This window comes from Patiria miniata, unplaced genomic scaffold (genome assembly GCF_015706575.1).
Source record: "Patiria miniata isolate m_02_andy unplaced genomic scaffold, ASM1570657v1 HiC_scaffold_3, whole genome shotgun sequence".
NCBI lineage: Eukaryota > Metazoa > Echinodermata > Asteroidea > Valvatida > Asterinidae > Patiria > Patiria miniata.
Genome location: NW_024037069.1, coordinates 15,835,133 through 15,860,255, shown reverse-complemented (window position 1 = coordinate 15,860,255; position 25,123 = coordinate 15,835,133). Strand labels below are relative to the sequence as shown.

The window sequence follows — 25,123 nt, the reverse complement described above, 5'->3', positions numbered from 1 at the left end:
CGGAGAAAAAAACCTGTCTGAACTTTTAAAGAAATGTCCCCCCCCCAATTAAAACTGACCGTGCTACGCCCCTGTTCTTTTATTTATTGAGCAAATAATGAGTGCAAAAGTCTCATGAAAAAGTGAACTTGGTTTGTGAATCAACTTAAAATTAAATGCATTTGTCATAGTGCCAGGTATCTCAGCTCGTGCGCCCATTTTTAAGTTGTAGTAACTGAAATGATGTAAAATAATTCCACTGAAAAAATAAAAAATCTGATTTATTTAATAATTTTTTTAACTGAGATTTTCTAACTTGCGTGATTTTATGTCATTATTATCAGAAGGGGCCTGCACCCATAAGCAGTTAATATCCAGCAGGTATTTTTTCTGAATTCCTAATATTCTCTACTTCCAAATTACTTCTTAATAAGTTAACACGCAATCGCAGAAGAAAATGTTTTGTCAATGATTCCCTGATACTGCCAAAAACAAAAAACTCGTGATCGTTAAAATTGAATGCTTGTAGTACAACTACTACGAGCGAGCAAAAAGGAACGCGGTATCAATATCCCCCATCCCCCGAAATGAACTCGCCCGATCCATTTTAAGGAGCGTGATTGGTTATCGGCTAATTTATTTCGAGCGCTAGCGGCAAGCGCTTCGCGCTAAATTATAGCTGGTGCCCCAGCTAGTTACTGGATACCAGTGACCATTTATTAAAATGTAACGGCATTTTAAAAATACAACCTAAAAGTCACCGGAATAAGAAAATGAAATTCATACATATTTTAATATTTTCATGTAAAATCTGGTTTAAGTTATACATTAAACACCTAAAAAATACTATTTACATCATAAACATATCGAAAGAGGCAATTTTGTGCTGTTTACAACATCCGGGCATTTCACTGAAAATGTTGCATTGTGGGTAAGGGACAAGATGGCGGCACCCATACTGAAGTGGAAGCGTGTAACAGATACGACGGGTCCCTGTCCAAGACCACGACATGGACATCGAGCTGTGGCCATTAAAGACCTTATGGTAGTGTTCGGCGGTGGGAACGAAGGAATTGTGGATGAGTTGCACGTTTATAACACAGGTAAGCTCGATGTTTTTGACACCCGTCTTTCAAATCCAAGATGGCGCCCCATTGTTGTCATTTGAAGAAAAAACGACGCTACCCCTTTTTCTGTCCAATTCCTGTGGCTATTTTATCGTGTACTTAATGTATCAGTCTGATTTCATCCTATTTTAATTAAATGGATAAAAATTCATCTATTTTGGGTATCTTTTTTTACGTTTTTAAATTTTGCAAAATTCAAAATGGCGGCGCCCGTTGTTTACGCACAGTTACGGCTTACGCTGTGTTGACTTTTTTAATGCCGATTATTTTTTGAAAGTTTTCAAATTATTTACAAAGAAATTCCTTACTTCCTGTTACTAAGTAGGTGTTTCATCTATCATGTTTTAGTGTTTTGTCAAAATCAACGCAAAAAGGTGCAAAAGTGAATAAAATATAGCAATTTCAATGACAGTGAAACTGAAAGTGAAAGCTATGAAGTATGATTATGAAGTTTTTGCATTCCAACCTTTTTCATGTTTTTGCCCCATCACTTTATTTATTCAATAATTTAAATATTCATAGTATTTTTGGGGGGATAAGGCACTATTTAGCGTTTCAATAAAGGCCCAGTGATTTCACTTATTTTCTTTGTTTTTGAAATTTTGGGGGTTTTCTCTTAAATTGTTTGTTTGTTTTTTTAACTGAAGTTTTTTATTACTTTATGGTGTATTTCTGTGCATTTTAATAGAAGTTTGGATTGTTTTTGTTAATTTATTTAAGTGTATTTTTTTGAATTTTTACATGATAAGTGTATTTGAACATATTTTATCATGGAATTTGGCTATACCATGTATACATATCAAATTTTTTACTATTATTTAAAACAAGTGTGAACATGGTGAAAATGATTTGTTTATAAGTTTATCCATTTATTATATTTCGGAAATGTTTAGCACTAAATATGAACTTGTTGATGGCATTTATCATAAAATGACTAAATTGATTTATTGTCCTTGTAGCTGTTTTTGAGGCATCACGTTTTCGAAGTTTGACCTTGCAGCTAAGCACACGCGTGTACGTGTTCCACCGCCAGCCCAAAAAATTTTGGAAACTGAAGGCTATGTTGGTGTTTTTCTCTCGCTTGAAATAAAAACGAAAACCAGTACATCGAGGATAAAAGACTGAGTTATCAAACATATGAAAGTTGGATATTAATATTCATGTTTGCTCCATCATTGTTGAAAGTGATTGATCCTGCAATTGTTATTAATTCTTTTTTGGTAATTTGAAATTGTGAACTGTTTGGCAGTTCAGCCTCAACTTCATCTGCCGTAAAACTTGATTTACAAACCATGGCAACTCACCCTTCAAGAAAAAGTCTCCAAAATGTCCATTTCACACATATGCAAACTATTTGTTACACGTATGAACCAATCCTGTTTTTAGGCGAAATAAAAAAACATGGCGAAATAAAAAAAACATTTTTCAAGATGGCTACCACTGTTTTTTTTTAAATGGCCGCCATTGGAATCAGGAAATGACATAACAGCTTTATATGGGCTAAATACAACAGATAAAGAGGCCAAAATGATGTCACTGTTGAAAAATTATCTTTTTTTCGGGTTAAAAAAAAAAAGAAAAAAGGAGGCGGCCTCCAAAAGGGAAGCAGATGGAGACGCTAAACATGTTTTGTTTTTTTGTTTTTTTGGTGTTATTTGAAATTCTAGACTCTCGATAACTATATTTGAGATTTGTTTTCTTTTTTTTAGAGTCACCTTATTATGTAAAGAATAAGACAAGGCAAGCATAGTGTGCTGATTTCAGAGTGCTCAAAATTATTTTCAATTGATTCAGAATGGCTTTTCACCAGAAGTCTTTTGTGCGCAACCAGTCTGAACGATGGGCTGAATTTAGCCCATTTATCGGTGTAATGGGGTGATCCCATTAGATTGAAATGCCTGGCTCACAAGTGGCATTCAGTCAGTCAGTCAGTTGGGGAGTCAGTCAGACAGACAGATTCAAAGTAGACTCTGGGAAAAGCAACCTCTCCCCCCCCCCCCCCTCCCTTCCCACCACCACCACCACCGGTGTAAATGGTGGGTAACTCTGGAATTAACTTTGAAAACATATCAAAATAATCATAATACAATTGAAATGGAATAGTGTCAAGTTATACTCAATCAAATTTGAATATTTAACACATGGCTTCTGAATTGTCTGTCGTTTCACATCCGCTTGCACTTTTCTATGCTTTGGCGAAATTGGAGTACAATGATTAAAATTCAAATATTTTCAAAAATTTTTAAAATTTTTTCTTTATACCAGCAACCAACCAGTGGTTTGTCCCAGCAGTCCGGGGCGACATCCCACCAGGCTGTGCAGCCTACGGTTTTGTCTGCGATGGCACCCGCCTCTTCATCTTTGGCGGCATGGTGGAGTACGGCAAATACTCCAACGAGCTGTACGAGCTGCAGGCCAGTCGCTGGGAATGGCGGCGGCTGAAGCCCCTGCCACCCAAGAACGCGCCGCTGCCGTGCCCGCGGCTTGGGCACACCTTCACCTTGCACGCCAGCAAGGCTTACCTCTTTGGCGGGCTGGCTAACGACAGCGACGATCCCAAAAACAACATACCCAGGTGAGAGAGTGTTGGACAGAGAGATCAGGACTCAGTTTCTCTGAGTTGTGGAGACAACCATGTTGATAACTCACGGTTTAGCTGATAACCCTTTCTGCAAATCTATGTGCTCAGTACTTAGAATGCAATTGGTCCCAAGTGCTTTGAATATAGTACAAAGTGGGAGTCAAGTCTTGCTTGATATAATTAGCAGAAAACCACATGCACTAAAAAGACAGAGACACACTGAGCTAACTGCAAAAGTATGGAATATTAAGCATATCAATAGGATTGGTCTATTGTCCCCAACAGTCCTGAATCCTCCAATTTTAATACAAGTTTGCACACCCCCTAGGGTTAATTAATTTTCAAAAAAGTTATCAGACTCAAGTCGTTTGCAGGAAGCATACCCTGAAGGTTGATTTTGTTGGTCTGTTAAGAGAACAGCTCTGTTCAGAGAACAGCTCTGTTCTCTTACCAGCTTTTTTGCTACCACAATTAGATTCATTAGAAATCTTGTGGATCAAATCATTTATTATTGTTGGGGAGCTGAGGATCTACATGCACTTCCTTGATAGGAGATACATGTACACTAGGACTGGGATGCCCAAGACAGGCATGAGTTTATTCAGATTTTATTCTCAAATAAAACTTTGTGAATTCTAAGAGAAAGACATTATCAGTTTACAGTAGAAAATCATGCCAATTTCAGACCTTTACATCAAATTTTCAGACATTTAAAAAAATAACAACAATAATATCCCTGCCAAAAAATTTACTCTGAATTTAAACCGATAACACAGTTGCTTAATGTCAAACTCTTCAAATTTGCCTACGGACAGTGTTCTCTAATTGTAGGATTGCACAGTGTCTGACTTCATGTTTTACTCATCTGTTTATTTTTTTTCCCCCTGTATGTAGATACCTGAATGATCTATACTCCTTGGAGCTGCGTTCTGGCTACCGCAACATGGTGTGGGAGGTACCAATCACATACGGTGCCGCGCCCCCTCCCCGCGAATCACACACCTGCGTCTCCTATGCGGACAAGAAGGGGCACGCTGGACGACTCATCATCTACGGTGGTATGAGCGGCTGTAGGCTAGGCGACCTCTGGCAACTCAACTTGGGTAAGTAATAGTTTGTGGCTCCCCTGGATTTTAGTCCAATGTGTGTTTTTTTAAGCTGAGTTTTTGAACTTGTGCTTTCAGTTTTCTGCGCTTTCAGTTGTGTCTTTCAGTGTTTGGATTGTTCATTTTTCTTCTTCTTTGCAGAAAATATGACCTGGCTCAAGCCAGATCTGAAAGGCCAGTGTCCCCTGCCACGCAGCTTGCACTCTGCTACTGTGATTGGACACAAGTAAGTCTCTTTGCAAAAAAAAAAAAATCATGTTGGGAAAGGTAGAGCTGACAGCATAAGAATAGATAGCTAAACATGTTGGGTCCCCAAAGCCTATTGTGGCCCACTGTGGCCCCTTGTACACATAGCCCAACAGTTCATTGTCACAACCTGTCATTAGAGGCCATCTTGCCATAATTGACACCGCCCGTTGTGGCCATCTGCTGGATGGGCTCCTTGCCAATAGTGGTAATCTGTTTATTGCCTCTGAAGTCTGGCCACCACTCCATTGAGGACACACGTCCGTAATTGTCACTTGTCCAGAGTGGCGAACTGTCCAAAGTGCTAACCCTGCCATTTTAGCCACCTGTCTAGCCACCTGTCTGTGGATGGTTGCCACCAGTCTGCATTAGACTGCTAACAGGTGGCCACTATGGACAGGTTGCCACCTGTCGATTGTGGGTACCTGTACTGAAGGACCATTCGTCCATAGTGGCCACCTGTCCAAAGTGGCCACCTGTCCGTAGTGGCCACCTGTCCATAGTGGCCACTTTCCATATTGGCCACCTTTTCATTGTGGCCACCAGTTAACAGTGGCCACCTATCCATAGTTTAATAATGGTTGCTACTTGTCTACATTAGACGTGTGGCCACAATGGATAGGTTGCCACCTGTGGATTGTGGCCACCTGTATTGATGGATCACCTGTACAAAGTGGCCATTTGTCCATAGTCACAACCTGTTATTAGTACCCAGCTGTCTATTGTGGCTACCTGTCCATAGTGGCTGCCTGTCCATAGTGGCTGCCTGTCCATAGTGGCTGCCTGTCCATAGTGGCCACCTGTCCATAGTGGCTGCCTGTCCTTATTGGCAACCTTTCCTTATAGTGTCCACTTACTTGGTCTTATGAAAATTTTTCCCACTGTTTGCAACGTAGAGACTCCAGTGTTTTTTTTATAGATTATTTTATTTATGTTATTCATAAGATGGAATTTTTGCGTCGGGGTGATGTAAATCAAATTAGGTTTTGCCCTTCACCGATGTATAAACACTGTGTGTTACCTCCCGAGTGAAAGTTGAAAAAAATCACTTGGGTGGGACTCGAACCCACGACCTCCTGCTTTCTAGTGCAGATATCTTACTACTGGACCACCAAACTAAGGGATCGGTTGGCTGGTTTGAATCACTCGGGAGGTAACACACTGAGTGTACAGTGTTTATACGTCGGTGAAGGGCAAAACCTAATTTGATTTATCATATATTAGGCCCCTTTACCTATTTTCAAAGTTTCCAAGAAAAAACCTTTTCAGGAATGTTAAAGTTTTCCCTTGGCCATTTCTTCATGTAGGATGTATGTATTTGGGGGTTGGGTGCCCCTTGTGATGGACGATGTCAAAGTGGCCACACATGAGAAGGAATGGAAGTGCACTAGCACCCTGGCATCTCTCAATTTAGGTAAGTGCTTTCGGTGCGTTAGATTGAAAATGCAGTCTGGTTCACTGACAATGGTAATAAATATACTCAAGTCAGTGACCAAAATTTTCGGTTTTTTTTTCAAAAGGCAGACTTACTTTTAAATTTTGCAAATTTTTATAATTCTCCATTTAGTTTTAATCAATACAGGGTGAGTAAAAAAAACCCCGAAACCCAACTGTCGGGACCATTGTTTTAGTGAAGTTCTGCATGTAGCACTTTCAAAATCTAGGATATGAAAACCCAATTCATAAGCTTTCTTTTAGTGCAAGAATCATTGAAATCACTCATGTACTTTTCAAGTTACGGAATTTTAAACACAACCCCAGTTTTAAAGTTCTTTCCAGGGATCACAAAAAGGTAAGTGTTCTTTCAGCAAAACAAAAACAAATCACACGCTAGGGAATTAATATGTGATGCAATCAAGCTAAATGAGTCGTTTGTCGGGAATTTTTATTTGGAGATACAGGCCAAAATAGGGCCACTTCATCACATGACTTTATCACATCTCATGGTGTTCCAACTTCCATAATTTTTTAACTAAAGATGGTATCAGCATGCGGTTTTCACAGCAGTAATGCTGAGATTGTGCTCTTTTCAAATCTGTAATAAAAAAATTGACCAGGGTTTAGTTGACAAATGACTCATGAAGATGAATCGCATCACATATTGTATTATGTTATTTACTTTATGGTAAATTTCAAATAACAACATTTGGTGGAAAAGTCCCTGAAACTCTTTCCTGAAATAGCATCCAGTATTTCAAATCTTGGATCACTGCTTAAGGTCTTTGTGCTTTGAATTGGTTGGCATCAACATCCCCCGACCCACCTTCACAAATCCTGTGAAGAAATCCTGGAATCAAGACATAATTGCCTTTTGGCTTAAATCCAATAAATGATGCGTTCCCTGTGCTATTTTCGATTTTACCTCAAAAAATAGATTTGTTCTTGTTTTTTTTTTCAGTAGGTATCTTCTTAGTAATATGAAATTTATTCACTTTTGAATGGGAACAAAATTCGAATCATCAGCTGCCAGACAATAATTCGACTCTTGCAGGGCGGGTTTACTTGTGCGCAAAATGAAAGCCTTTTTTTCAGAGAGTTGCAGACACCCAACATTGGAATAAAGTAGTTTTTTTTTTCAAACAAAACATACAAATTGAAAATTTGTTAACAGTAAAATCTAATGTTTGAAGAAATCCATTTTTTTTTTCAATTTTTTTTCTCCAAAAAAAAAAGTTCTTTTTTTTTTTTTAACCAGAAAAAAAATCAAGCAGCTCTTGGATGCATATTTTGCTTATTACCAGTCAGCAGGTTTTATTTGGTAGGAAGCTGGGCTTGTATTCAGGTCATGTGAGCTGTGTGAGTCAGGCTAGGGAGAGACTTCCTGTTTTGGGTGTATTGCCTCGTCCCCGCAGAGAGATCTGTGTTTGTGTGCGGTGGGGAGCTGCGAGGAGGGGGGGGGGGGTGATCTGTTTCCTGTAACTTGCCTTCGGTAAAGTCAGAGGAACTGCCTTGGCAATCTGACAGCAAAAAAAAGAGATTACTATGGAAGATTTTTGGTTTGCAACTTAATGTAAATAGTAAATTGTTGATGGGTACTTGATGAACCAATAAGATTGTAATCTTACAGTGACATAATTTTATCAGATAAATTTAAAAAAAAATCACAAACACACAGTGGAAATGGCTTTCTGGTCACCAACAGTGTTTTGATAGGTTGAACACTATATATTAATTTAATTGTGATTTGTGAAGAAGGAATAAAGAAACAAGAGTTTAACTAATTTTAAGTCTCAATAACTTGTCAACAAAAATTGAATTGTTAATTCTTTGACCATTTTGCACAGTCTTTAAGCAATCTCTACTTTAGAAAAGCACCTGATAATGAGCAATTTCCCATCCAAGGGAACTCAGAAAAGTAAAGTTAATATTGTCTTAACCCTAACCCTCCTCAATCCTCCAAAGTCCTCCTGGTAGTTTTGGAGGAGTTTGGAGGATTCAGGATGCATGCAACATGCAATTTTGAGGGATTGTGGAGGATGGAAGGCACATGGACACTCAGTATCAGTTGATTTTGGAGGATTAAGGATGAATGCAACTTAAGAGGCAGGACTTTCGAAGGAATGTAAAGGATTGAGGCAGTGGGTATCTTCATTTGAACATAAGTGCAACATTTTGGAGGATTTTGGAGGATTTTGGAGGATTGAGAATGGTTCGTAGCAAAAAGGGCCTAGGGGGTTAGGCTTAAAGTTACAACACGATGTTTGTCGTGGCGTGTTTTAAACAATAACTACATATCATCCAGATAACCCCCTAACCTTGTGGATTTTTTTCTCACTGTGCAGAGACTATGACATGGGAACCATTGGCGATGGAGGTATTTGAGGATAATGTTCCACGAGCTAGGGCAGGCCACTGCTCAGTGGCCATTCACTCCAGGCTGTACGTGTGGAGCGGCCGGGACGGGTACCGCAAGGCTTGGAATAATCAGGTAAACAGGGAGTAACCTTCTCCCTCTCAGATCTTTCAAAATCCTTCAAAATCCCATGAAATTTTTGTTTTAAAGACACCTCCCTAAATCTAGTCCATGGAATATCCCCTTGCACAGCAAGGGTCTATGATAGCGAGCAGATTCGGCTATTAACTACGCAAAACAGGACTGCGTCTTTACCTCGAGATTCTGACCGTTCAGCGGGCGCTTTCTTTATGGGGTCTTCGGTAACCCGTTGTTGTATTACAAAAAACGTGGCATCCAAATTGACCACTTAACAGCTTTAGTCCACATTTCTAATCAAAATGACGTCACAGTTTCTAAAGTTGATTCATTTGGCTGGCGCGCAGGGTTGCATAAAATCTGCATGTCAGGATAAACATGTATCAGACGTTCGACTGTGGCTCTGCACACGTGAATGTCTGATCCTCAGACCACCCTAAATCTGCCAGTGCCCAACACTGTGCACTGTATTAACCAATGATATATTCTTTCTACTCCAAAGAAACGGGGATATCTGACCCCAAAAAGTTCTACCAGGGCTTTGCAGTCCTGGAACCATCAAAATCCATCAGAAACCAATTGAGTTATTCAGTTTCTTAACCCTAACCATCCAGGGTATTTTTCGCTAGAGACCCGGCCCAATGCAACAGTTGCCAAAGTGAGACGCATACCAAAAAATGGTGGGATGCTTTGTATTTTCATATCGTTATGCTTAAAAAACTTCCTTCTTGTCTTTGGTTCCCGTTACTGAAAGTTGTAAAACTTTTCTTTATGTTCGCTTGCAACCTGCTGAAAATGTCAATTCAACATGCAAATTGATTACAGACTCTTACATTGACCAGTTTGATCTTTTACGTGGGTACAGGTGTGCTGCAAAGACCTGTGGTTCTTGGAGACCGAGAAGCCACCGGCGCCCTCTAGAGTCCAGCTGGTGCGAGCCAGCACCCACACTCTGGAGGTGTCTTGGGGATCAGTGCCAATTGGTGCGTAAAGAAGTATTATTATTATTATTATTATTGTTATTTGTTTATGGTAATGAAACCAAGGATTCCTCAAAGGCACTGTAGCTCGCAAGCCTGAAGAAACCTGTAGACAGAACACTTTCCATGCAATAGAGTTTATTTTCATTACACGTTGTATATGTGGATAGATAGCTGAAGAGGTTAAAGAAGATATTTTAAGAATTTAAATACTTGTAAGTATCACAAATAATTTCACTTCAATTTTTCCCCCATTGTAGCGGACGCCTACCTGCTGCAGTTACAGAAGTACGACATGCCCCCGACCCCCTCCTCGCCCATGACAGGCACCACTACCTCACCCCTACGAGCTGCTATCACAGGGGCACAGCCACAGACACAAGGTAGGGTCTCTCTCTCTCTCTCTCTCTCACCGTGTGTGGCTTGGTATTTGTCATTCTGTCTGTCCATTCATGGGCAATTCCATGCTAACTCGCGTTGAATTTCGAGGGGGTCTTTCGTCAACTCGGTGCTGTTAGTCTATAAAGTCAAAGCATTTAGGGTGGATTTTTCTCACAGAAGATCCCTTGAAATGAGTAACCAAACTTTACAAAGAAGAAAAGGCAACACAATTAACCTCTGTTGGTTTAACAATAAGATTTGTATTATTCCTAAGGTGGATTTTTATTGTCACTCGTATTAAAAGTAAAGGACAAATATTGAATATCCTCCACTTGAAAGTTTCCTCATACTGTGTACTGATGGAAAAATCTGTTTAGTGCCCTATCATCATTAGGGTGGATGTTGTATTCTACCATTGAAATTATTTTTTAAAATAATCAATTGTAAAATATCGCAATATATATATTTCAGTAACTCACGTTACGGTAACTCACATTACAGTAACTCATATTACAGTTTGTCCGCCTATCTGTGGTACAAGTTAAAACATGTAAGAACAAAAAACTCGGTTTTTTTCTTGAAAAATGAACCTTTCTCTCTGCCTTAAAGACCAAAAACTCAAAAGAACACGTACATTTTGCATGTGAATACAAGATGCCAAAGTGATAACCTAAAATCAATCATTTTAGCCAAAAACAAATTTTGACCAAAATACAGTTAACCACATTTCATCTCACTGGCACATCACTCAAATAAAAGACCTTGTTGTTCTCTTTTATTTGATACCACATTTAAGGTTGTTTGATGTTTTTCCATTTTTTTTCAGCCATGTCCACTTACGCAATTTCCCTCATGTGTACTTCAGACTTGTTTTTTTGTATGTTTTGAATGACTCTTAGAAATCATTCAACGCTTTGGATCGGTTCCCAAACTATTGTCTGTTTCACCATTTTCATGGACTGTCGGTATTTTTGTTAGAAATGTAATTCTTGTTCCTGATTTATATTTTAGGACGTCTGACTCCCAAGAGCCCTTTGCTTGTCAACACTAGTGGCAATCCCACCACCATCAAGCTGGCCGTCCCTGGAACCGCAACCTCCAAACTCATCGCAGCCCAGGTAAGAATGGGGACGGTAGCACTGTAGTGTTTGCCCACAAAGCAGGGCTGTATTGAGTTGAATCGCAAGTCAATCACAAGTCAAGTCAGAAGTTACGAGCAGGTTTTCAAGTATTCCTACTTTTCTTTAATAGTTTTTCACCTTGTTCACACTTTTTTCTTGAAACTCCTACTTTCTCCTACTTTTTTTGTCCTATTACTCCGAAATAATGAAATCTAAATTGAATATTTTCCATAACAGTGTAACACACTGTCATATGTAAATCACCCAACGAAGGGCTTGGGCGCAGGAGTACTGCAACTGTACTTCCGAGAGCTTGGTGGAGGATTGAGCACAAGTGTTGTACCAAATGAGGCTTATGAATGCTGTGGACATCGGCGAGTATCAACAAAAACTACCAGTTTGAAATGCAGTCACATCAGTACGCGATTTCATAAATTTGTTGAACCATGAAACTGTGGTCAGAGTGTCTTTTAGCATGTGTTCTTTGCTTGCGCTTTTCTTCAAAATGGTACAATGGATATACATGAAACTTTCACCAAACATGTCCAAAATACCAGCCTATAACATATCTCATTTGCACTTGTTTTGATAAATGCTACATATTTTAAATGTTTTCTTTAATTTGGGTGCAGATCATTCTGACTCGCCCTGTAATGTGATAATAGGCAATATAAGTCTATTCTCAGACGAACTGAACTTTTTTTATGTATTTTGTGTGGTTCAGCAAACAAGCGGAGGATCAGCACTGAGCGGCATCGTGGCCCTAGCGGAAGCAGCCTCGGCCACCCAGAAGATGCAGCAACAGCAGCGCATGGCTCTCACCGTGACCCGGGGCGGTACCGCCACCACCCCGACCAAATCCATCTTCTCCCCGCTGTCCGGCTCAGGCCTGACCATCGTCTCCCGGGCCCTGACGACCACTTCGGGGGGCGTGGCTACCATCACCTTACCCCAGGGGATGAAGCTGGCCTCCACGGGAGCCCTGGGCCAGAGCTTGAGGGTGGCGCCGGGCACCAACATCCTCAAGACGTTGACGGCATCGGGCAAGCCCATCATCACCGTCCAGAAGTCTGGAGCGGCCACTCAGAGCGTGGTGTCTGCCGTAGTAACTGGCAGCTCCAAGACTGTGACTCTTGTCAAAAACACGGTGAGTTGCGGAAACTCATTCTTCAAGTTTCATGATTTTTCCCTTCAACATCACAATATATATTGTGCATGCAGATTGATTCTGTGCTGTTAAAGAGAATGTACAACATTTGCTTTTGCTGCAATTTTCCGACATAAATAGATTTGGAGGATTAGTATGTTGTAGAAAATATTGTTCAACTGACTTGTTTTACGTTTTGGGCTGGTAGATGCTGGAAAAAACAAGAAAACCAATCATGTTCTCGTAGTCTGGTTCCCTGACCCCACTTAAGATGAAACGGAGCAATTTATTGTTTATATTTATTTTTGAAAATAAGCCAGTTTTTTCCAACGCTTGGGTTGGAAAAATATTTTTTTTTCTGGAAAATGTGAGCACACCAGGAGCCATTATTTTACAGGATGCTTTAGACTGTCATTCCCTAACAATCCCGTAAGATATTTTGTGATAATTTGATCATTTCGTTTTTTGATGTTTGCAAATGTTGTATCTTCCCTTTAAGAAGAATGATTTTTTTTTTTTCGAAACAGTTTATTTTTTAACCCAAAGAGCAAAAGAATTTTTAAAAGCGAGGCAAGCACCCCAAATTGTTACAAAACTCAGGGCATTTGTGAAGGCCTGCTTCTTTTTAATGACTAAATGAATTGTGTGAACACAAAAAAAATGTGTGAATATAGCTCACTTTGGTTTCAATTTATGATTGATTCACATGCAGCAGATCCCCAAAGCCAGCCTGATCCAGACCAAGCCAGCCCAGTCCATAGCCACCTCCGGCACCGTCCTGGTCAACGCTGCCGGCCAGCCCATCTCCAAGGCTGCCATCCCCAGTGGAAGCACCATCGTCAAGCTGATCACCACCAGCCAGGCTGTGGGCAAACCCACCACCATCATCAGCCCCAGCACGCAGGTGGTTGGCGGTCCTGCTGGGGCCTCAGCAGGTGCTGCAGGTGTAGGGAAAACCCAGCCCACCATCCTGGGCATCAGCAGCATCACCCAGCAAGGCAAGAGCATCATCAAGACCATCCCCATCGGCAGCGTCTCCAAGATGACGGGCAAGCAGCCTACCATCGTCACGGTGACCAGCAAAGTGCTGGCCGGCACCACGGGCACGCCAACCAAATTCATCACGACCGGGGGTGCCAAGCCCAAGATCATGCTGACGAACCAGGTGAGGTTGGCTATGATGGTGGACCTTGCAATCTGACAGAACTTGTTGGAGACACCCTTTGCATTGTATTTTCCCAAATGCAAAGGAACAATTTGATGCATTCTTATCCCTGCGTGTTGGGAACTACACATGAGTTGTATGATTGATGAGTGGGAGGTTTTCCATGTGAATGATATCTCTTAGTGAGTTGTGTGGTTCAGAGAAGAACCAGTTGGTTTAGCTCGTCGTTTCAAACAGTTTGTTCTGCACGTCATCAGGAGTTGTATGATTGTTATTATAGCAACCGAAAATATTTGATGGAAATTCGAATATTTCAGTCCGAATTGCCTCAAAATTGAAAATCTTCCACTTACTGCTGTCTCCTAATTGATTTGAGTCGTATCAAGAGAGAAAAGGTTTGTGTCGTGGATTACAATCTTCAGCAAAAATCTCTATAACATCTATTGGCTTTTTTTGTTTCTCATTTTCAAATTAATAAAATGCAGATAAACCCAAGTTTTGAGCCTGCTTCTAATTTCAAAGAAAAGTATTTCAGAAAATTATGTACACTTAATAATAAATTGCGTAGTTGAAGGTAAGAAACAGTGGAATATCAAGTTCATCAAGTTTTGGATGATTCCTGGTTCTCACACAGGCTGGTCAGGTCATCTCTGGTATCAAATCCATCCCTGGGGCAAACCCTTCCTCTCCGATCACCATCATCCGAGCTGTCAACCCCCAGACTGGCCAGATCACCACCCAGAGCGGCAACACCATCCAGATCATCACCAAGTCCAACCTGCGACCTGCGACCCCAGGTCAGCCCGGAGCCTCCGGGGCTGCGGCCGTGCTGAAGACCCAAGCAGCCAGCGGCACCGTCTCCGGTGCCACCAGCCCAGGCGTCACCACCAAGTACATCACCATTCCAGCGGGCAACCTGCTGAATCTGGCCAGCTCGGGAACAGCCGTGTCCCAGATTGTTGCCAACACGGCCAAGCTAGCAGCGACGGTCTCGACAGCGGCGACCGTGGCTGCCGTCCAGTCTACCCCGGCGCCCACCACGGTGGTGGCCACCACGATGAGCAAACCGGTGCTCAGCACTCTACCTTCTGGCTCCGGAGACCCCAACATGGCATCCACCACTACAGCAACCGTTGTCACAGGTTGGTTTTATGGTCTGAAATTCGCTTACTAAGATAAAAAGAGATCAACCAGAAATTATTTGCAGGTAAGACCTTTGTTATATTGTGCCTGGTTGTAGCTGATTAACCCTTACCTCCTAGGCCTTTTTGCTAGGATGCACCCGAAATACTTTGAAATCCTCCGACTGCCGCCATGTAAAGTTGGATTCAGCCTCAATCCTCCAAAAGCCTCCGTTATTGCTTGAATTTGTTCAGTGGTGGGGTGATTACTGCCTCAATCCTGCAAAATCTTCCAACAATCACTGTTAATACGCTGATGCAGTGGCAGTGCTGATGATATCCAGCAGTGGGGATGATTTTCACATATAATCTAGGCCTAAATTTATGCATGGCTAAGCATAAACAACACAAGATACATCTTGGACCCTGACACAATGCATCCTCCAAAAATCAACTGACACAGTTTTGCCATACAGGGTCAATCCTTTAAGATATTCCACTTGTGCGAAGAGGATTTTGGAGGATTCGGGAAGGTTAGGGTAATAAATAAGAATTGATGATAAAAAAGTACTAAGACAGAACATGCAATAGCAAGTATCTCCATTTTTTACACAAAACTGCTGCTGTTTTTTCCTCCAGCATCCACCTCCGCACCATCCTCATCTGGTGATGCAACACCAGCAACTGCAGCAGCGACACCAGCAACTGCAGCAGCGGCAGCAGCAGCTGTGCCTGCAGCAGCAGAAGCAGCGGCAGCTCCAGCAGCAGAAGCAGCTCCAGCAGCAGCAGCTGACCCCAACCTCCAAGTGGACCTCCAGCTGCACGACCTCCCCATCAACCCCAACTGCGAAAACCCTCCCTGCGAGAAGTTTGAGACCCCGGGCGTCAACACGCCGGCGGCAGAGTCCACTGCAACCAGTGGCAGCGGGGTCACCACGGAGACCACCCCGTCCGTCACGGGGCCCATCTCATCCACGGGTAGTTCTGAAGCGCCCTCTAGCAGCACCACTGGGGATAGCAGCACTACTGGGGCAGGTGCAGGCACAGGCACAGGCACAGGTGCAGAAGTCGCCGGGGCGCAGGTTGAAGGCTCCGGGCCTGGCAAAGCAGAGGCAGAGCCCACTGAGAAAACGACCGACGAATCGTCCAAGCCCGATGCGGGTAACTTTTTAATTCATCAATTCATTTATTTATTTATTAATTTTTTTTTTTACTTTGGTAGCATTTTCAACAATTGTCGAACGGAAGATAAACTACAATTTGGTCACAGTTTTAACATATGACCTTGTAATCAAGGCAATGACTTTTACTGTACATAACAAATAGATGTGATTAATTTATTATTGGCTGTTGTTATTATTTTTTGGAAAAGTGCTTTGAATCGTGAAATTGAATTTTGAGTGTTTGTAAAGATGATTCAACTTGCATGAGGACAGGTTGGGTTGAACAAACAATTTTGAGGTGTATATGTTGAAACATGTTCAGACATATGAAAGTTTGAAAAAAATTATGTAGGATCTGTTGCTTTATTTCTTTAAAAGGAAGCCTGTAGCTTTAATTTGTTTAGTCACAAACTAATGAATAAAAAAAACCCCGCCAAACGTTTGAAATTGAAACTGTTCATTGAATCGTTTCAGAAACTCCTATGGAGACCGAACCCAGCTCCTCAGGGGACGCGGCGAAGCCAGCAGAGGGAGCAGAGGCAGCTGATGCAACGGCCAAACCCCCCAAGGCCACACCCACGGAGGCTGAACCATCAAAGGAGGCTAAAACTGTTGCCATGGAAACAGGTGAGGCAGCAGTGACCAACGGAGCGCAGGACGACAAGAGCAAAGCGGGTGAGTGTCGAGGATGACACACAGGCCTACCACTTAGTGGCCCTGCTTCCTGTGTGCAGAATTGGACTTTTTCCAGGTGATTGTCACGCGTGGATCTTTCAAGGTATTTCTCATAATTTCTTGTCGTTTCGTTTGGTACCATAGATACGGATGCCAACTCCATTGCCATGACGATAGCTTCTCTGGCAAATTCAGGCGTCCAGCAGACGTCGTCCACAACCAGCAAGACCGGCTCGGTTCCCAACGGTCTGGATACGCCAGAGGTCAAGGTACGTCGGGATTCTTGTGAAAATGGGAGATGGGTGAAGTCCTGTCAGAAATATATCATGAGATTAATTTCACTGTTTATAAATACTTGTTGATCCCAAGTTTGCTGTAACCGTAAGCAACACAAATCAAGGCAGAACTAACAGTTTGATCTGTCAAATGACCAGCAGGTTATTATGTATATAAAACTTTAAAACAAGACTGAGCTACCTTAACAATAATAAAAATGTGGTACTTATAATAATAATAATTAATAATTAACACTTATATAACGCCCGGATCCATAATATGCTCTTAGGCGCTGTACACATTAAAAAGATAAAAAAATTACAGCATAAATATGTTTAAAAAGGTGAACATGTAGATCAATACATACAATTACATTACAAGTCCAGTGAGGAAAAATTAGCTATTAAAAAACCAGATATATTACTTATGTAGTGCTTAGGTTTCAGAGCGCTTTAAACTTATTATCCCTGTTAATTTGGAATGAGACCACTTATCTGCAGCAGCTGGAGATCAGCGCTATTTGGTCTCTACCTTCACAGGTGCCCATTTATATTCTCCTGAGAGGCAATTGAAGTAAAGTTTCTTGCCCAGGAACACAAGTTCTCCATCAAGGCTTCAATCCCACGTACCACAGCAGAGTCGAACACCCGTAACCATTGGACCACAGTGCCCATTTTGGGCATTTCACATCCATGTTCATTCTTCAGGTCCAGCTTAGACAAGCTGGAACTGAGGGATGGACATCTGGACAGTTTCTAGACCCTTGAGGACTTTTTTATACTCATGAACTCTGTCAGAGGACAGTACGTTGGCCCTACAGATCCAGCAGAAACGAAAAAAATGCCACAATATTTTGGAATTTAACTCTAGGGTTACCACGGCCTCCAGAACATTTCAGTATAATAGTGTCCTACGTTTACAGAAAACGCAGTGCTAATCATGAGAACCAAACGATTGCCCTCCAATATCAATGAAATGTTTTAGTCCCAATTTCACACTTTTTGAGTTGTGTTGATTACCTTGCAGGCGAGGGCACCAGTACCAGTCAGACCGGTCCAGAAGAAGGACATGAACCAGTGGTACGACGTGGGGATCATCAAGTCCACACACAGCGTGGTGTCCTACTACTACCTACCATCGGAAGCTGGCCAGAGGACCGAAGATGTAAGTCCGAGTCAAGATTGGACCTGTTCCACTTCAGAACTTGCAAAAATGTGCCACATTGATGTGGGATTTTGGTTTAAGAAAATCAAATTCAAGATGTACAGTCTAGAGTTCCATGCACAAGTGCCACATATTGACAAAAATGATACGACAAAAACTTAATTGCTGTCGTATGCCCAGAAGGAAGTCACATCTTTTTGCACTTTCTGCGCATTTTAAATTTTTTACGTTCTCGTTCATGCTTGCCAGCGTCTACGTACTGACCCTTTGGAGATAAGAATCTTTATCGAACGTCTTCCCAAATTTTGCAGCCAAATTCTGAATCATTACCTTAGGAGTAATCCTGAGTGGAATACCTATTTTTTGTCATAGGACATTGATGTGGTCAGCATACCGGATCACAGCATCTTGAAGAAACAGGATCTGCAGGCAGGGACGGCCTACAAGTTCCGCGTGGCCGGCATCAATGCCTGTGGCAGGGGACCGTGGAGCGAGATCTCGGCATTCAAGACGTGCTTGCCAGGCTTCCCCGGTGCCCCGTCTGCCATCAGGATCAGCAAGGTACTAGACCACGTTCAAATTTCTTAGCTTATAACCAGTAGTAACACACATGTCAGTTGGAAGTAACGTCAGCCTCTTCCATAGATACATGTTTAATTGAAAGCCATAGTTATTTGGGCAAGTCTTAAGATTCAAGTCGGTTATGCTTTTCATTATTCGTTGAAAAAACAAAACCAGGGTTTGTCTCGGACCTGATGCAACACTGTGTGTGCACCTAACACGAAAGCTGCTTTATAATGCTTTGTATTCAAATTTATTGCTGGGAGTTTTGCAGGTGCCTTCTTCGGTAGAAATTCTGGCTTTTGGGAAGATGAAATGGGATTTAGTAGGCTTGAAAATTAGTAGGATTTGTTGATCCTTCCATGTCAATGTGGCTGTGAAAAGGTCAAAATAGACCTGCTCTTTACCATTATTTGTCACCAAGTTAACACCCACTTCTCTCCCTTGCGGTTACAGAGCGCGGAAGGAGCCCACTTGTCCTGGGAGGCGCCCACCAACACCGCCGGCGAGATCCTGGAGTACTCGGTCTACCTGGCGGTGCGCAGCGGCCTGTCGGCAGCCGGCGGCACGGCATCAGCTGCCGACCAGAAGCCCCAGACCCCAGCCCAGCTGGCCTTCGTCAGGGTCTTCTGTGGGCCTAAGCCCTCGTGTGTGGTCAGCTCGACCAGCCTGACTACGGCCCACATTGACTTCAGCAGCAAGCCAGCCATCATCTTCCGTATCGCTGCCAGGAACGAGAAGGGGTAAGGACAAATGATGGAGACAATCAAAGGAGGTTTTGAGACCGCACGATATACAGTATCTCCTATGTGAGTTGGGTATGGTTCCAAGAACCGATAAATTTGAGTACGCTAAACCAATAATAGTTTTTCTCTGCATTCAGTCTGTGTGAGGGCTCCTTTGGAAAGCAGCTTTCAATAACGGAAATGGACTATCCTCGTAAAAGACGACAATAAAATCAAAAATTAAACTTAAGTCTGATTCCCCAATTTATTTGTGAGGTCATCATCAACTTTGAACAGTGGGTTGTTACCAAAATATTTCTTCCGTTTGAATTTCATGGCATTCCTAACATGGCATTCGGTACTTGGAAAGTACAATTCTACACTTTACACATTGCTGACGCAGAAATGCACATTTTAATATACAGCTGTTTTTTATTTATTTTTTAACTTACACGGATTGGAGTAAGGTGTAATGGGCACTTCCTGCGTTATGTCTGTGAAAGAGCTTTTAAGAGCATAAACCTGAAAAAGTACTTTTCAAATCTTATACATCCATCGTCTGGTAATGGTCAAAGAGATTACAGACTAGGAGTTTTGGATCATTTCTGTGAATCATTACTTAGATATCATGGTTAATAGGTTGCTCTCAAATGACGTCACCTCCTACAGATTGCCACATGCATCAGCATTTTGGGCGTCAAAAGTGCTCAACGCGCATCGGCTGCGCTGTATTTCGAAGAAATTCCGAACAACAGGCGCACGTGTTTAGAACATTTTGCACACTGCGCGCACACGCACCTGATGGTGTTGAAGATGCAGTTGTAATTTTCCTACGAAGATGGCGTCCTGTGAGAGAGATCTATTAGCTCTGTCATGGGCATTATACTTCCTTTCATAATGCTGGACTTGCCCTAGGGTTCAATCTCATTTTGGTTTCTCCCGTTTTCTTCCTCTGACAGCTATGGCCCTGCCACCCAGGTCAGATGGCTTCAGGATAGTCAGGCTTCCTCCAAACTCACTGCTGCCAAACGCACTGCTGAAGGGTAAGGCACCAGACATAAGTCGAGCCTTTGAAAATTTGCAAAATTTTAAATGAGCGGAGAACCAATCACTGAGGGTATACATCACATGACCTTTCGCCCGGTACCCTGCACATGAGATCTCCTGACCAGAAATAAGTAAAAGTGGTATTCTTTTCTTCCTGCAGTCAGCAACCTGCGCAGTCGGCAGCCAAGAAGTCACGAGCTGACGACTCCGGCGATAAGTCAGCCGTGTAAGACAAGAGTCTGAAGGGCCCCTCTTGCTTCTGACAAGCCACGGACAGAGGAACTCCAACCAGCCTGTCTCAGGGTTTGTTTAAAATAAAAAAACAAATTGGCCGTTTGATAACAACATCTGTTTTCCACACGCTGTATTATTATTATTATTATTAACTTGACGTTATTCAACCATTTTTTTTTTTTTTAAGAAGGATTTTTAATGTTTGAAACAAGTTGGAAAAAAAAAATTCTGTACAGATTTTGACTCTTTGTTTTTTCACCAGTTGGATTTTGAACAGTAAGGAGTGAGGATATTATTACTGTTATTGTTATGATAGGTTATTTATGGGTCAAAGTAGAGAATGCTTTAGTCCACTGTGTTTACGTGAAAGGCTTGAACCTGTGTCACTTGGATAAGTCTCAAATACGATGATTTAATGATAATTGGTCCGCTGTCATCTCCTACTTTGTGAATCGCTAGTCCTTGGTCTCAAAGGTTTAAAATTATCACTTGGAAACGGTTCGTGGATGGATTTTTCCCCCGTAAAACAAATTGCTTACGATGTAAATTGATCAGTATTAACAAAATCTTTGAATTCCACGTGACGGTCGGATGTAATAAATAGTTTGATTTTCAGATACGGGGAGTACAACCAAAACCATTTGTGTACAGGCAAATTACAACCGAAACTATTTGTGTACAGTCAAATTTGACGTCATGATATGCTGCAAAATGCGCCAGAGTTGAAATGTGTTTAATGCAAATTCGCAACGCAAAAATGTCACATGACATTGATTTGAAATCAGCCAGCCGACCCCAGCTAGCTCGGCGGTCGAATGGTGAGACGTCTGCACCTGTAAGCGGGAAGTTGTTGGTTCGATTATTGAATTTACTTCACCCGACGTATATTCCATCTTATGGATAGTTCACATGACATCACAAAATTTGGGCGATTCACAATGCAGTGGGCCACCAAGAGTTTGCCACGGAGAGTCCATTTTTCAAGTTTACGGTCGACAAAACATGGCCCATTTGAATGAGTGTCGGTAGACAGCTTGAGCTAATGTGTCATAGATTGGGGCATTGCGTTCTGCCGCCTTACCAAAAACACCATATTGATAACAAGAAAAGAAACGGGCAAACAGATCCTCGAATCATACGCTTACGAAACCACTGACCGGAAAAACTAACAATTTCAAATGTCCCGCGCTACGAATTTGTCGACCATCTCCCACAATGCACTGGGAAAAATGAACTCTCCGTGGCAAACTCTTGGTGGCGCACTGCATTGTGACTCGGCCGAATTGGAAGGCTGTATGTAATCCAACAGGATTGCTTATGAAAAAAATACAGGATGAACATGTGACAATTCTGGGTAAAAGACTTAGGTAAAAGACATCTTATCGGACGATTTGAAATTTCAATCTAATAGTTTTCTGCCTATAATTGCTTTTAAAAAATGTGTTGAAAGAATTTTCTTTTTTTTCACAAATCAATCCTTCGTTCTTCGAGTTCTGGCCATAAACCTTTTCTATATATTCAAGTGCAGATTCTGTTGAAAAGAGACCAAAGTTAAGACCGTCTTCTGCCAAAAATTCTCCAGTAACTTTTTCTCCGCTTGATATGAAAACAAAACACTTTGGCAAAATACCAACAACAAAAAAAGCAGGGTAAACACAAATCAGATGGATGGTTTTTGTCAATTTTTAATTTATTAACACTTACAAAATGGGATCACAGTGTAGAAAGTGGTGCTGTGTCAGAGACAAACGAACAAATTCAAAGTTTGATCCCCGCTTTTATGTTATTGGCACAAAATGTAGACACACATTTGTGTTAATTTCAGAGCACGTTCAGTTGTCTAAAGCACACACACTCTAGGGCTGAATATATTCGTAAGAAGTTTTAAAAAAAACCCAGAAAAGTGTAATTTTCAACAATAGTTCAGTGAGAATTGTTCAACTTGTAGACGTTCCTTTCAGTTTTAGTCTGATTTGCAAAAAACGAATAGAATACAATGTAATGAATAGGTATTCACGTAATTGAAGTTATACGCCGCGGAAATGAAATACTTTTGATATTAAAGATGTCAGTGAAGTGTGATCCCTCACGTAATGAATGTCGTTCTCATCTGTAAATTTCCCCCTTTTTGTGTACACTGTAAAAATAAAATAAAAGAAATTGAAGTAGCTATGTCCAGTGTGCCACGTTGTATAGAATATTATGTGACGGATTGCATGTGTGCCAAGTATTGGAGGAATAAAAAAAAGTCTCTAGATTTCTATCTTTGTAAGTTTTCGACGGGAAAAAACCAACAACAACAAAAAGAATGTAAGGAAAACATACTAAGAGTTGTACGTCATTTGTAAAAAGCAAAACAACTAAAAACCAACAACTTTGTACGATAATTTCTGTTTGTATTTTGTTGGGTTGTGTTTGTGCATGCCGTTTTGTTCTCTGTTGTGAAATCATAACATCTGCGATTGTTCTATCACAGATATGTCTATAATGGTCATTAAATGATTTTGTTTTTAAAACTTAGCATAGATACAAGACAGATGTAGAATGAATTAAAAACAAATTCACAAGTTACCGTGACGACATCTGTGCAGAAATATCTCAGTTTTGAGGATACAAGTGTGATTTTAAAATTTGAAAACAAAATGTGAACATTTTGTCTCCCCCCCTGTAAAGGCCAGTCTAGCTATACATTGAGGTCTCATTATTTATTTCTTGTTTGTTTGGTTTGAAGTAAACCCGAAATTCTTGTGGTACATAGTTTTAAGGAGAAACAAAAAAACTTGTAGACTGGGTGTAAAAACAATACGAAAACTTAGTTTAACAAAATGTTGATGTACATGATAGGAGCAGAGAGTTGAACAAAGTAGTCGTTAGAGTTTCCAATTAATGTTTGTTGGTAATTTTGGAAGATCAGTTGTTGAAAGCCTTTGTCAGTTATTTAAAAATGTGAACTGTTTACCCGATAGTCAGTCCCCGACAGTAATGATCTTCTTTTTTTTTTCAATTATAAAGGATAAGATTTAGTCTACACGCAGGTCATCTGTGAGTAGATGCACATGTAAATAATTCCTATTTTCTTTCTCATAGTTTAGTTTCTTTCATATAAAGTGTTTTTTCTTTATTGTTGTTTTTTTGTTTTTTGAGAAAGGAGAAGTGAGGTTTTTTTTGGTTGAATTTAGATGGTTAGTAATTCGAGTATAAATGTTTTCAGGATAGAGAAATTAAGTGTTCTTTTTTTACGTGAATGGTGATAAACTGTATGTTTCAATCAGCAGATTGGGTCCGGGCCAAGACATATAAGAGTACATTAAAGAGTGGTATCGGAGTCGTGTGACAGACTTTTGCACTTAAAAATAAGTAACTGCAAGCCATACAGAAATTAGAACCGAGGCTAGCAGCCTCTAGGCTACGGAGCATAGTAAAGACACGTTAGCAGCCGAAATGTCATGGCTGCATCTGAAGTGGCTACGCGTGCAATTACACATATGCCTATGCCCATTGACCCAGCCGCAGCCAAGTGGTTCGGATGTAGCCGGACATTGTTTTCATCAACAGTCATGTGATTCAGGGGCAGGGCTGAGATTCACAACTTTTTCAACCTCGTTTCCGTGGTGTCGAGCAATACGCCACTGCTACCCCACTCTTAGAAACAAGGTTGAATATAAAGTAGGCCCCTGGCAAGTTGTTGCAACATTTTGTACCTGCAAAGCAAAGAATGGTTTTAGTGAAAGGCAGGATTTGAGTACCAACCAAAATTCCATTCAGTGTGTAATACTCAAGACTGGTTCCCTGCAGATGTTTCCCTCAGCACGGAACTTGCTACGTATTATTGGGCTATATGGCCCACACTGGGTCAACTGTATTTTTATTTTTAGATGAATCCTTTCTTACAAAGCTCCAACAAGAATAATAAAAAAGTTTAGAAAATTTTGTTTTGCTTCAGGAAATATCAACTTTGGAACCGGTTTGCGGTATTTTATAATCTAGGCCTAATTTCGCAGAGCCGTTAAACACACAAAAATAGCTAAGCACCAGAAATATTTGTTTAGCAATATCAGTTACCAGCTCAAATATAATGTCATGTGATGCACTTTGCTGATTTTTTCCACCAAGTTCATGAATTTGCTTACCAATATTTTCTGCTCCATGGACCCTTTCCACGGATACTGCCATGTTTGTGGTCACACGTTTGTCTCGGTGGGGGCATTTCATTGAAAGTACATCCTATCATGCCAAGGTGTCCTGAGCATGATGGGACGTATATATATTTTTTTTTCAATGAAATACCCGTAAGATTACCACGTGACCACAAAGGAGGCGGAATCCGTGAAACAGTCTGTGAAACTTGGCTCCGGTGTTTATATTGGTAATGTTTTTTTGTTGAACCAAAACC

The 25,123-nt window shown here is 41.2% G+C and overlaps 1 protein-coding gene across 2 annotated transcripts; it reads left to right on the top strand.

Annotated features, from left to right (window-relative positions):
* Window positions 1-875: 875 nt before the first annotated feature.
* Window positions 876-20,882, top strand: LOC119738710 (host cell factor 2-like). Of its 2 annotated transcripts, none has more exons than XM_038213645.1 (20): window positions 876-1,082; window positions 3,372-3,681; window positions 4,582-4,790; window positions 4,935-5,019; window positions 6,347-6,453; window positions 8,822-8,967; window positions 9,836-9,953; window positions 10,211-10,333; window positions 11,343-11,449; window positions 12,177-12,599; window positions 13,315-13,764; window positions 14,399-14,906; window positions 15,525-16,046; window positions 16,523-16,723; window positions 16,868-16,992; window positions 18,026-18,163; window positions 18,536-18,724; window positions 19,181-19,467; window positions 20,409-20,492; window positions 20,657-20,882. In XM_038213645.1, exons 1-20 carry the CDS (start codon window positions 923-925, stop codon window positions 20,724-20,726), a joined length of 4,362 nt encoding a protein of 1,453 aa, XP_038069573.1. In that variant the 5' UTR covers window positions 876-922; the 3' UTR covers window positions 20,727-20,882. The 2 variants fall into 2 exon arrangements, with proteins under 2 accessions (XP_038069573.1, XP_038069572.1); XM_038213644.1 differs by having other exon boundaries at window positions 13,312-13,764.
* The last annotated feature ends 4,241 nt before the right edge of the window (window positions 20,883-25,123 follow it).

Coding starts and splice junctions, on each gene's coding strand:
- LOC119738710 (XM_038213644.1), top strand. CDS start 923: ATGGCGGCACCCATACTGAAGTGGAAGCGTGTAACAGATACGACGGGT. Junction 16,047..16,522: donor ATCGTCCAAGCCCGATGCGG/GTAACTTTTTAA, acceptor GAATCGTTTCAG/AAACTCCTATGGAGACCGAA. Junction 16,724..16,867: donor GGACGACAAGAGCAAAGCGG/GTGAGTGTCGAG, acceptor TTGGTACCATAG/ATACGGATGCCAACTCCATT.